This window comes from Podarcis melisellensis, assembly GCF_964234715.1.
Source record: "Podarcis melisellensis genome assembly, chromosome: 6".
Classification (NCBI taxonomy): Eukaryota; Metazoa; Chordata; class Lepidosauria; order Squamata; family Lacertidae; genus Podarcis; species Podarcis melisellensis.
Window position 1 is genome coordinate 97005561 of NC_138538.1, and position 13832 is coordinate 97019392.

Consider the following 13832-nt stretch of genomic DNA (forward strand, 5'->3'; position numbering starts at 1 on the left):
TGTTCCATAACCTTTCCCAGTCTTCAAACATAATGTTATGCCCCAAGTCCTGCGCCCACTTTATCATAGAGGATTTAACAATCTCATCCTGTGTATTCCATTTAAGCAGCAAGTTGTACATTCTCGAAATTAGCTTAGATTTTGGCTCAAGCAACTCTGTCTCTAGTTTCGATTTTTCCTCCTGGAAACCCACTTTTTTGTCCGCTTTAAAAACTTCCTGAATTTGAGCATAATGCAACCAATCTCGCACCTTGTTTTTTAACTTTTCCATACTCTGCAACCTCCATTTATCTCCAATTTTTTCAATTATTTCCCAATATTTAGGCCAGTGGGCCTCCATATTGAGTCTTTTACGTGCTTTGGCCTCCATCGGTGAGAGCCACCTCGGAGTTTTACTCTCCAATAAGTCTTTATATTTTGACCAGACCATAAAAATTGCCCTTCTGACAATATGGTTTTTGAACAATTTATGAACTTTAACCTTGTCATACCACAAATATGCATGCCACCCAAAAGCATTATCAAATCCCTCCAGGTCGAGGACATCGGTGTTCTCCAACAAAATCCAATCCTTCAACCAGCAGAGGGCTGCAGATTCATAATATAACTTCAAGTCCGGCAGGGCAAACCCCCCTCTTTCTTTCGCATCTGTTAGTATTTTAAACTTTATTCGGGGCTTTTTGCCCTGCCAGACAAATTTAGATATATCCCTCTGCCATTTTCCAAAGCATTCCACCTTATCCACGATCTGGAGGGCCTGAAACAAAAATAGCATTTTCGGCAATACATTCATCTTTATAGCAGCTATTCTGCCCAACAAGGAAAGTTTCAGTCTTGACCATGTTTCCAAGTCTCTTTTGATCTCTGACCAACATTTCTCATAATTGTCCTTAAACAAATTCAAATTTTTGGAGGTCAGGTGCACCCCTAAGTACTTTACTTTTTTAACCACATTTAGTTCTGTTTCTTTTCTGAACTCCTCTATTTCAGTAGTTGTCAAGTTTTTTGCTAAAACTTTAGTTTTTTGTTTATTCAGCTTGAATCCCGCCACCCGACCAAAGTCAGAAATTAATTCTAACGCTCTTTTAGTACTAGAGGCTGGCTCCTGTAATGTTAATACCAAATCATCTGCAAATGCTTTCAGTTTATATTGTTTCTCTCCGACCACAATTCCCTGTGCCAACCGGTCATTTCTAATCATGTTCAATAGCACCTCCAGGACTGAAATAAACAACAGAGGAGATAGAGGGCACCCCTGTCGTGTCCCTTTTTCAATTTTGAACTCCTCTGTCACCACGTTGTTTACTATCAATTTAGCTTTTTGTTCTGAATAAATTGCTTCTATTCCATTTTCAAACCCCCGCCCTACTCCCATCCTTTCCAAATTTTTCTTCATAAACATCCAAGAAATGTTGTCAAAGGCTTTCTCCGCATCAATAAAGATCAACACCGCTCTTGTATTTGAGTTAGTCTGTAAAAATTCCAAAATGTCAATGATGTTTCTTGTGTTGTCAAATAGATGTCTGCCAGGGAGAAAGCCTGCTTGGTCCTTATGAATCACTTCATTTAATACTTTCTTAAACCTGCTTGCCAAAATGTCTGCAAAGATTTTGTAATCCACATTTAGGAGTGAGATAGGACGGTAGTTTTTAAGTTGAGTTTTTTCAGTTTCTGATTTTGGTATCAACGTGATGAAAGCTTCTTTCCACGTTTCCGGTGCCTTCCTCCCCTCCATAATCTGGTTACAAACTTCCAACAATGGTTGTATCAATGTTTCCTTCAATGCCTTGTAATATTTGGAAGTAAGTCCATCAGGTCCCGGAGACTTGCCCAGTTGGAGGTTCTGAATGGCGCATTCAATTTCTTGGATTGTAATATTACAGTTCAGGGTTGCTCTCATTTCCTGGGGTATTTTTTGTAATCCATTAGTTGTGACAAATTGGTCCACCTCCGAGCCTTTTTGTGGCCTTTGTGAATAAAGTTCTTTGAAATATCTCTGGAAACACTTTCTAATTTCCTCGGGTTTCTGAACCATTCTCCCTTCAATCTCTAGATTTGTAACTGTGTTAAGCTTTTGTCTCTTTTTCAACTGCCAAGCCAACAACTTCCCGCACTTATTAGCAGATTCAAAGGATCTTTGTTTCATTTGTTTAATTTTCCATTCCACCTCTTGATTTATCAGTTTCGAATATTGTGCCTGGAAAAACTTCACTTCTCTCAGTACTTCCTTTGATTTAGGCCTGGATCTCAGTTTTTTCTCTCCTTCTCTTATTTTCTCCAAAATCTTCTCCTTCTTTTCATTCCAGAGCCTTTTTTTAATCGTATTCTGCTGTATTAGAAACCCTCTCATAACTGCTTTACTTGCGTCCCAGATTGTTCTTTTTTCCACATTTGTCTTTAAGTTTATTTCAAAATAATCCTTTAAAACTTTTTGGGCCTTCTTAACAATCTCCTGATCTCTTAACAAAGCGTCGTTCATTCTCCATCTGAAAGATCCGGTTGTATTTAATCTCAGTTCCATTCTCAAAGCGTTGTGGTCGGAGCAGGTTTTTGGGCAGATTTCCACTTTTCTAGTCTTAGGTGCCAGCCCTCTAGTTATCCATATTTGGTCGATTCGCGTCCATGTCATGTGGGCCTCAGAAAAGAAAGTTCCTTCTTTCCCTAGAGGGTTCTTGATCCTCCATATATCAATCAAATCCAAATTGTCAGTCATTTCAAAAAAGGTTTTTGGTAGTCTGCCGTCTTTCGTTATATTAGCACTTTGCGACTTATCCATATTCACTGAGGCGACGCCGTTCATATCTCCCAACATGATGATGTTGTTGTAATCCAAATAGTCCAGCATAGTCTCATGCAGCTTCTTAAAAAATTCCGATTTTCCATCATTTGGGGCATATATTCCTAGAATTAAAAACTTTTCTCCTTGTGTCTGAATTTCAATTGCCAAAATTCTACCCTGTTCATCTTTAAATACGAATTTTGGTGACAAGTTCTCCTTTGCATATATCACCACTCCTCTTTTCTTAACTTTGTCCGATGAGATAAATTCTTGGCCTAACCTTTTGTTAATTAACACTTTTCTGTGGAGTCTTGTCACATGTGTTTCTTGCAGGCAAATAATGTCCAATTGTTCTTTTTTCAAAATATGAAATACTTTTCTCCGTTTTTCTGGAGAATTCCCGCCATTTATGTTCCAACTAAGAAGCTGTAGAGACATCCTGGTCTACTTCTTAGATATCACAGTTGGGTATCTAATTTGTCCTCCGTTCCCGAAGGCTGTGGTGCCGGTCCGCCTCCAGATGGTACGGGTCTTGGTGGTGATCCCGGTGGTGGAGGCCAAGAATCTGCAGCTCTCTTTTGGAGGTCCTCCTCGTTGTCGTGTAGGAACTTCTGGTGGTCTTCTGGTGTTTTAATTCTTACCTTCTTTCCTTTGTAGGTGAATGATAGACCTTGAGGAAATTCCCACCTGTAAGGGATTGCGTTGTACCTTAACAATTTTGCCAAGTCTGTATATGAGGCTCTAAGATCCAACAGATATTTAGGAATGTCTCTATAAATTTCTGCCCTTTTGCCTTCAACTTCCAGGGATTTTTTAAAATGTTGGCCTAGTATCTTGTCTCTTTCCTCTCTTGTTCTCAAACAAACCAAACAGTCTCTGGACTTGTCTTTCTTAACCGATCTTCCCAATCTGAAGGCCGTCACAATTTTGAAGTCTTTATCTTCCTCAACCCCCCAAAATTTAGAAAACAACTGCGTCAAAAATTCCTCTAGGTTGCCCTGCTCCAGCTCTGGGACGGCCCTCAGCCTAAGATTGCATTCCTTACTTTTCAGTTCCACCATTGACAGGTAGGCTTGCTGTTCTCCTACCTGTCTTTTCAGAGGTCTTACTTCCCCTTTGATCTCCTCCACCTTTTTGCACGCTTGCTCCGCTTTTTGATTGGCTTCCGCAGCTAATTTGTAGTTCTCCGCCGTAGCTCCTTGCAGTTTCTCAATAGCCTGAGTATGCTGGGAAACCTGATCTGTTAACTTGCTGATAGTAGATGTAGCTCTGTCAATTTTAGATGACTGATCGTCCACCTTCTTATTCAAAAGTGCCAGTTGTTCCAAAATTTGTTTCAAGACTGGATCAGTTCCTCCAGTTGCCATATCTTCTGTTGCAAGCGTTTCAACTTCTTCCTCCTGCGCCGTCAGCACAGTTGGTACCGAAGATCTGCGTTGATGAGTCAACGTTGTTTGAACAAGCTGCCCAGCTCTCTTATCTTTTTTCTTTTCTTTAGCTTCCTCAGCTAAAGCTTCCTTAGCTTTAGATGCTCTTGTTTTCCCTGGGCCACTCATTCCCCAGCTGCCTCTGTTCAAGGTCAAGTAGTCTTTCAATCCATGAGAAAGGCAAGTCCAGAATGTAAACAATTAAACCACAAAAAATCCCGAATAAGGTACAGTTCCCAGACCTCTATGCCTCCGCAAATCCACTAGGGGGGGTTTTCATAAGAAAGAAAGTTTCTTTTCCGCCATCAAAGTTCCTATTTCAACTTTTATAGTCCCCAAGTTCAAAAAGGAGGCTTTCAGATAGTTCTGTTTCAAAATAGTGCCACAAGGTAACGGAAAGGTTCCAATATCAGTATTAAAGCGATAGTGTATCCATCAATGCAACAATTTGTACTTAAGAAAAAGTTTCAGCAGCCTGACAGTACTCCTTTGCAACACTGGCAGTCCGATAGCTCGGTTATCCCTTTCAATTCCACGTCCCTTCACAATAGGGGGAAGATTCCTTAGCGCAATGAACCAACAGATTTAATCCTTCAATCTTTTTAATTTCTAGAGGAACACAGTCTGTTAATGCCCCTTCATACTAATTTCAAAGTCTCTTTTGAGCGCTTCAGCCCACATCGGGTTCTTTGCTTTGCTCTGATTAGCAGGACCGGAAGGCGGACTTCCTGTTACTCGCCTCCCGTTTTCAGCCGAATTAAACGAATTTAGATCAATCTTTAATCAATCTTTAATACCCCTTACTCACGGGTAAATTGCAGCCAATTACGATGATTTTCAAGAAGAAAGGTCGACGCTCATCAGCAACAGCAGCGCGGCTTCACTTCCGCGAAAAGAGCGATGAACTCACAGCGCTGCTCCCCCGTTCACGTTCCGGAGCCTCTTACGAGGTCCCTTCCTCGTTTCTGGGGGGGCTTCTGGCACCCGCCGAGTCCCACGGCCGCAGGCTCGCTCTGCCTACGGTTTGTCTTAATGGGTCTCCGCTTTGCCGCAGCGGACGACCCTTTTTCGCGGAGCCCCTCTTCACACGGTAAAGAGGACCGCCATTGCCGTTTTGCGCCGCCTCCGGAAGTCCAGAAGCCACATTTTGAAGTGGGTTTGCAAACTGTAGTTTGTGCTAATTATGGTTGGCATTATGCATTAACTGACATTCCAGTTACACCATTTGCTCCATTTCTAAAGGCCAATGAACCTACAGCCTGGATAACAGATCAGGTGGAAAATGACTGTAGACAAGCAGCAGTCATGATTTGCTTGTAGGTTTGAATGAGGAACTAGTGGCCTTGCAGGTGTTGTTGGACTCAAACTCGCATCAGCCCTGGCGAACATGGCCAAGGATGGAGGTTGTTGTCTAACAACATCCAGAGAGCCACAAGTTTCCCATCCCTGATCTCAACTACCATGAAGGCAAACCATGTCAGAATTTTTATAAGTTATGTTTAGAAGAAGGGCAAACTACTGGGCTCAGTTTGGATATAAAACCGGAAAAAATGCTTTTTCCCAATTACATCTGATGCAGAGGAGGAAGCTAGAGCATCTGAGTCTGTGCTTGTTGGCAGCTTCATTGACTAATATTTAATTTAGGTCAAAAGATCAAGCAAATGTCTACGTGAACAAGTGTTTCTTCAAGAGCTGGTAGAATTCATTTGCATATTACTTTAAGAATGGTAACGTGGGCTAAAAACTAATTAAAACTGTATTCAAAACTATTATTACATTTTATGTATAACTTACTTTGTGGTCGTAAACTGGGGCCAGGACCATAAGGCTCTTCAGCGGCATCCTTCTCTTTCGTCTTCTCCTGATCACCAGCTGCCTGCAGACTAGGAAACTCTTGCTGGAAATAGCTATTTATTTGAACTCCAGGACCTGAGATAGTTGTAGAAAATGCAAGTCAGTAATTAACAGTTCAGAAAATCCAAATCTGCAATGTGGAACGAAATAAGCTTTTATTTTAGTCTCCAATTTCAAATAAGAAATACTTCTTCCATAAGAGATTCTGGTACTTCAAGTACCACTACTGGATCAATTGCCTTCCTTATGGTAAGAAGCTATACCAAGGAGCAAAGAGTAGTCTGCTCTGTTTAAATATATAGTATATGAATATCTTACTTACAGAAAGGTTTTCCAGAACTATAATGGCAGCGACTTGTGATCACTAGCTTTAACATAACCAGAGGTTCATTTGAACATAGCCTAGAAACCTGCTTTAAGAACACACTACATAAATGAGGCCAGAAGATAGTTTTTGGTTCGTCTGTGATAATAGTAACAATTGTACAATAGAGCAATCTAAACCCTCAACCTGCCGTGCTGGAGAGGCTTTGAATGAAGCAGAAGTGTCCTGCCCAGTCCAGCTCTGCTGGTGAGGAACAACCCAAAGTGCCTGCCTAGATGGTGAGTGGGCAGAAGATACTACTGGTGCTAGTGAAGGGACCACTTGCATGGAGCATTAAGGGATTGGGTGGCCACAGGATCCACTGGATCTTGTGCTGGCCCTGCTGCTGTTCTCCATGCCCCCCCCCCCATTTCTGTCCTGGTCTGCACAGACAACAGTGCTCTGGATGTGGTGGCAGCAGTCACACTACTCCATCAAGCTCCACTGCTGATGGCCAGGGATTTAGACTGTGCTCTTAGTGATACTGTGGGACGCAGGTAGCACTGTGGGTTAAAGCCTCAGCGCCTAGGACTTGCCGATTGAAAGGTCGGCGGTTCGAATCCCTGCGGCGGGGTGCGCTCCCGCTGCTCGGTCCCAGCGCCTGCCAACCTAGCAGTTTGAAAGCACCTCCGGGTGCAAGTAGATAAATAGGGACCGCTTACCAGCGGGAAGGTAAACGGCGTTTCCGTGTGCGGCTCTGGCTCGCCAGAGCAGCGATGTCACGCTGGCCACATGACCCGGAAGTGTCTCCGGACAGCGCTGGCCCCTGGCCTCTTGAGTGAGATGGGCGCACAACCCCAGAGTCTGTCAAGACTGGCCCGTACGGGCAGGGGTACCTTTACCTTTACCTTTTACTTAGTGATACTAAAAGAAAAATCTCTGCTTTCCATAGATATGAAGCAACTCGTCATCTGCCAAATGCAAAGAAATAATTTGCCTTCTTTCTTCTAATTTTTTTTCAGTATTGGAACCATAGAAGCTATATTACACAGCTGGACCGCCAATCCATTTGGGTAGTATCATTTTCCCGGCTGGAAATAGTTCCTCAGAGTTTCAGAGTCTTCTCAAGCTCTACCGAAAGATGACAGGAATTGAACCAAGGATCTTTTACACTTCCTCAGGAGTTTTTTTTCCACTGGCACCTGTCAGAACCCAGTTCTGGCACCTCTCAGGTGGTCACAATTGCTACTCTAATGAGAATGAAGGAGGTGTTCATGGTGAATTCCGGCAACTCTTTTTCTAGAAAAATAGCACTAGGCAAAACTAACAAGGTTCCTTTACTAACAAATAAATGTTACTTTATTTGTTAGAGTAACATTTCAAGATAAAGAAACTGCAAAAGCCTCTTTGCTTTATTCAAATGTCCAATACAAAATAGCTACACAGACTTTCAATCTAAATTAGAGCAGTACTTGTTCTTAACTACTTTTGCAAATTTAGGGAAGCTGTCTTAAAATAATATACAGCAGTACCTTGGTTGTCAAACTTAATCCATTCTGGGAGTCTGCTCAACTCCCGGAACCGTTTGAAAACCAAGGTGCGGCTTCCAATTGGCTGCAGGAGCTTCCTGCAGTGAAGCGGAAGCCACGTCAGAAGTTCGGCTTCCAAAAAAAGTCCACAAACTGGAATACTTACTTCCGAGTTTGCAGGGTTCAGGAGCCAAGCCATTCAAGAACCAAGCTACCACTGTATTCATAGAATTATGATACTTTATCAAAATATCAATGTAAAAAGTTTTAGAAATGTGAGGAAGCACGATTGTGTGCATTCCTGATACACAAGAGCACACTCTAAAAAAAGTAAGAGTAGACAATCCAATTGTCATTCTGTAGATTATACTGAATGTCCATTAAAAATCTCCAACTTTACATATAAATACAAAGTGAAATTAGTCCTTAATGTTTTCCCTGTGTACCACTTTTTAACTAGCCTATTTACAAGCATACTTTAGCAATCTTTAACCATGCTGGAAGCCAGAAAGATTGAATGCTGTCTTATAGCAAGTCCACACCACTGATCCATCTAGCTCAGTACTGTCAGCTATCCAGGGTTTCAGACAGAGGTCTTTCCCAGCCCTACCTGGAGACACCAGGGGTTGAGCTATGATTGTCAATGAGAAAGATGCCCAACTGAGTTCAATGGGGCTCAATTCCAGGTAAGGGGGTAGAGATTGCATTCTTACCTAGCAGTAAATCCCATCAAAAACAACAGGACTTATATTTCTGAGTAGCTATTAATAGTACTGGAGCCTTAGTAAGCTCCTTGGAGTGGGGGTGGCCTGGTACTCCTTATGCTTTTCTACACAGCAATATGACCATGTACTCCAACTCCTTTCAGCTCAAAGCAGCATGGCCAGTGGTCAGGGATAATGGGAGCTGTAGTCCAGAAGCATCAGGAGGGTCAGATGTTAGGGAAAGAAATTTTCTAGATCAATTTTCTTATACATGCACCTTTGGATACCCTTTTGATCATAAACGTTTCACACAATAAAAACTGCTGTCTAGCATTCGTACATTAAAAGCCAGGATGGGTTTCATAATGTAATTTGGAAGCATCCGAAACACATAATACATAAAATCCCCTTATGTTAAACTGCTTTCTTTTTATGATTTTTGGATTTGTATCTAAAATGATATCTAAGAGAATGTTGTGTAAAAAGGGCAAAATAAATAAGGGGTGGGTTAAGATGCCTTGTCAGAGAAATGCCATCAGGAGTGTTGAAAGGATGTACAAAATAAGCCATGCAAAAATATCTACTTCATTTTCCCCAGTAAGTGGGAAAGAGTCGCAGGCACACTTTAAACGGGAAACCCCAAGCATAAGCAGCTGGGTAATCCAAGCAACAGATCAAGGATGGGCTGAGTATAGAAACACTATACACAAGCAGGTCACCAGCTAACATTCATGTAGGACCATGTATTGCCTGCTGATTACTGATGGGCCTTGTTCTTATTCTGCAAGATCCTTCTTATGTTCCTAAACAAAAGGGCAAACTGAAGATCACATAAGCTACATTTGCTATACTTTAACTCAGGGTGGCCCAACTTTTCACATTAAGTGGGCCACAAGAGTACTTCACCACAGAACGTATGGGCCACACACTGCATTGTCACACAGGGATGGGGAGCAAAGCCAAAATTTGGTGCCCTCGTTCCAGCCCTGTCTTCCCAAAGCCAGGTAAGCAAGGGGCCAGGCTTTGAGAAAGAGGCGGCAGGCTCAGGCAGGATCCTAGGGCCCTTCCTACACCTTCCCAAAGCTGGAAAAATGCTAACTAAGCTTTGAGAAGGAGGTGGAAGAACTATAGGACCCTGTCAGAGCCCTTATGCCTCCTTCCCAAAGCCTAGCACCTTGCTTACCCAACTTTGGGAAGGCAGTGCAAAGACTGGGGTGGGGAGTCAAATGTTGCTGAGGGCTGCCAAAAAATGCCATGAGGGGCACACATGGTGCTTGGGCCATGCGTTGGACCACCTTGCCTTAACTGCAAAAAAAAAAAAAAAAAAAGAGTTTGAGGGTGAAGCATTGATGTTCTGGTAAAATAACAGACCATGCAAGGCTTAAGTCAGCTCACTATTGCAACAGAAGCTTTCCCAAACAACATAATGTTTAAATAACTGTGTGTTCCACTATGCCAGTGCCCACCTAGTCCAAGTTTATTATATCCATCTATGGACCAGGTTCCATGAAAGTCATGGAAGCTGACAGCTGTCATCAGGTATACTCTAAATGCATCTTGAAATAATTAGTTGGAGATTTTATTTATATATATATATTCCTTCAACTCTCAGTAGACCAAGCAGTAAACAAATTCAATTAATTATAATAAACTTGTCAGAAGAAAATATTTTTTAGTTCTAACGCTGGAACTGAAATTCTTCTCTGTAAGAACTGAGGGAGAAATCAGAGTAACCACAAAATCAGCCATTGCCACTCCAACACTATTTGTCCCACGAAAACATTAAGACCTAGTTTCTATGATGCTTGTCTTGCACCCCTACCACCACCACCAGCAGCAGAAGAGGAGCAGTAGCCAGAGCAAGTGCCAAGCAGGTAAAACTTATGCTATCATCTTCCTGCTTTGCCTGCTACAACTCCCCCGAAAGGAGGAGTGATGCCAGACCATCCCTGGAGGACAATGGACCCACACACCATGGACTTGTGACAGCTGACTTGAAAGCAGACTTTTGGGTAGGGTGGTTAAAAAAGAGAGTGGGAGAGTGGTTATCTAATTAGTGGTGGGAATCTTCTTTGTTTATTATTAGTGTATAGTTATAGTTAATGCCTTTCATGTATTGTTTTTGTTTTTACATGTTATGTTAGGTGATATACTGATGAATTTGCCTGACAGCCCCCCCCCCCCGTCTTTCCTTATGGTATTAAGCATGTGTGCATAATGTATTGCTGTAAGTTGCTTGGAGACCTCTGGATGACAAGCAACTATTAAGTTTAATTAATATGAACCAGATGACATTATGATATAAGTTATTAAATCCAAATTCTATTCAGAGTTACTGAAATTAATTGGAGATGTCTAAGAAAAACACTGCAATGAAGAACGCTGAAATCAACTGATCTGCAGTGACATTTTAGAACCTCTCAGCCCTGTAATACTGTAATTCACAAAGTGTGTGTTGCGAGGCAGGCTGAAATGAATCTCAAAATATGCTGCTGCTAAATGGTATGCATATGCATATGGCCAGAGCAAGATGCCCTGTGCAACGCCGATTCTCTCCCCACTCCAAGTATTAAGAACAGCACTATCATTTTGAAGTTGCACCATGAGCAGCTCAAAGTACAGCTCAAAGTTATGAGGGAATACTGCTGTGACTTGAGTTTGGGCACTGACCAGTATGGAATTTATGTAAGAGGCCCAACAAAATGTCTAGCCAATCTGACCAGAAATAGTTGGCAGATGTGTAGTTAAAAGTAACTGTACAGTTAGTCCCTTACATGTATGATAGCTGTGACACATAATGGATAAGAAATCTCCCACATACAGTGGTGCCTCGCAAGACGAAATTAATTCGTTCCGCAAGTCTCTTCGTCTTGCGAGTTTTTCGTCTTGCGATGCACGGTTTTCCATAGGAATGCATTGAAAATCAATTAATGCGTTCCTATGGAAACCGCCTTCCCCCGACCTCTTCTGGCGGGCGGCATTTTAAAATCGCCCGGGACAGCGGAGGACTTCTCCGCTGTCCGGGGCGATTTAAAAGCCCCTGGGAAGGCAGGCAGGGGGGACAAAGACTTTTGCCCCCCCCCCGCCTGCCTTCAGAAAAGGTCCAGGAGAGGCGCGGACCTCTCCGCAAGGAGCGCGCTCCTTGCGGAGAGTTGCAAGCGCGCCCAGGCTTTCCCGCCCCGCCGCCGGGCTTCGGGGCATCGTTCCGATGCCGGGCGGCGGGGGGAGGCTTTCTCGCCCCGTCGCCCGGCATCGGGACATGGTTCCGATGCCAGGCGGCGGGGGGAGGCTTTCCCGCCCCGCCGCCCGGCATCGGGACATGGTTCCGATGCCAGGCGGCGGGGGGAGGCTATCTCGCCCCGTCGCCCGGCATCGGGACATGGTTCCGATGCCAGGCGGCAGGGGGAGGCTTTCTCGCCCCGTCGCCCGGCATCGGGACGATGCCCCGAAGCCGGGCGGCGGGGGGAGGCTTTCCCGCCCCGTCGCCCGGCATCGGGACGATGCCCCGAAGCCCGGCGGCGGGGGGGAGGCTTTCTCGCCCCGTCGCCCGGCACCGGGACATGGTTCCGATGCCAGGCGGCGGGGGGAGGCTTTCTCGCCCCGTCGCCCGGCATCGGGACATGGTTCCGATGCCAGGCGGCGGGGGGAGGCTTTCTCGCCCCGTCGCCCGGCATCGGGACATGGTTCCGATGCCAGGCGGCGGGGGGAGGCTTTCTCGCCCCGTCGCCCGGCATCGGGACGATGCCCCGAAGCCGGGCGGCGGGGGGAGGCTTTCTCGCCCCGTCGCCCGGCATCGGGACGATGCCCCGAAGCCGGGCGGCGGGGGGAGGCTTTCTCGCCCCGTCGCCCGGCATCGGGACATGGTTCCGATGCCAGGCGGCGGGGGGAGGCTTTCTCGCCCCGTCGCCCGGCATCGGGACATGGTTCCGATGCCAGGCGGCGGGGGGAGGCTTTCTCGCCCCGTCGCCCGGCATCGGGACGATGCCCCGAAGCCGGGCGGCGGGGGGAGGCTTTCTCGCCCCGTCGCCCGGCATCGGGACATGGTTCCGATGCCAGGCGGCGGGGGGAGGCTTTCCCGCCCCGTCGTCCGGCATCGGGACGATGCCCCGAAGCCGGGCGGTGGGGGGGAGGCTTTCTCGCCCCGCCGCCCGGCATCGGGACGATGCCCCGAAGCCGGGCGGCGGGGGGAGGCTTTCCCGCCCCGCCGCCCGGCATCGGGACATGGTTCCGATGCCAGGCGGCGGGGGGAGGCTATCTCGCCCCGTCGCCCGGCATCGGGACATGGTTCCGATGCCAGGCGGCGGGGGGAGGCTTTCTCGCCCCGTCGCCCGGCATCGGGACGATGCCCCGAAGCCGGGCGGCGGGGGGAGGCTTTCCCGCCCCGTCGCCCGGCATCGGGACGATGCCCCGAAGCCGGGCGGCGGGGGGGAGGCTTTCTCGCCCCGTCGCCCGGCATCTGGACATGGTTCCGATGCCAGGCGGCGGGGGGAGGCTTTCTCGCCCCGTCGCCCGGCATCGGGACATGGTTCCGATGCCAGGCGGCGGGGGGAGGCTTTCTCGCCCCGTCGCCCAGCATCGGGACATGGTTCCGATGCCAGGCGGCGGGGGGAGGCTTTCTCGCCCCGTCGCCCGGCATCGGGACATGGTTCCGATGCCAGGCGGGGGGGGGAGGCTTTCTCGCCCCGTCGCCCGGCATCGGGACGATGCCCCGAAGCCGGGCGGCGGGGGGGAGGCTTTCCCGCCCCGTCGCCCGGCATCGGGACGATGCCCCGAAGCCGGGCGGCGGGGGGAGGCTTTCCCGCCCCGTCGCCCGGCATCGGGACGATGCCCCGAAGCCGGGCGGCGGGGGGAGGCTTTCCCGCCCCGTCGCCCGGCATCGGGACGATGCCCCGAAGCCGGGCGGCGGGGGGAGGCTTTCTCGCCCCGTCGCCTGGCATCGGGACGATGCCCCGAAGCCGGGCGGCGGGGGGAGGCTTTCTCGCCCCGTCGCCCGGCATCGGGACGATGCCCCGATGCCGGGCGGCGGGGGGAGGCTTCAAAAGCCGTCCGGGGGCTTTTAAATCGCCCCGGACAGTCCCGGGGCGATTTAAAAGCCCCCGGTTAGGCAGGCAGGGGGGGCAAAGACTTTTGCCCCCCGCCGGCCTTCAGAAGAGGTCCAGGACCTCTTCCCAAGGCGGGCGGGGGGGGGGCAAAAGTCTTTGCCCCCCCTGCCTGCCTTCAAAAGCCGTCCGGGAT

The 13832-nt window shown here is 47.3% G+C and overlaps 1 protein-coding gene across 13 annotated transcripts in view; it reads right to left on the bottom strand.

The window, feature by feature from the left end:
• The window catches only part of PRRC2C (proline rich coiled-coil 2C), an 84720-nt gene that overhangs the window by 57505 nt on the left and 13383 nt on the right, over positions 1-13832 (bottom strand). For all 13 annotated transcript variants that reach the window (XM_081914997.1, XM_081914995.1, XM_081915003.1 and 10 more), the window contains exon 5: positions 6001-6135. In XM_081914997.1, coding sequence (XP_081771123.1) covers positions 6001-6135 — 135 coding nt within the window. The remainder of the gene's footprint in view (positions 1-6000; positions 6136-13832) is intronic.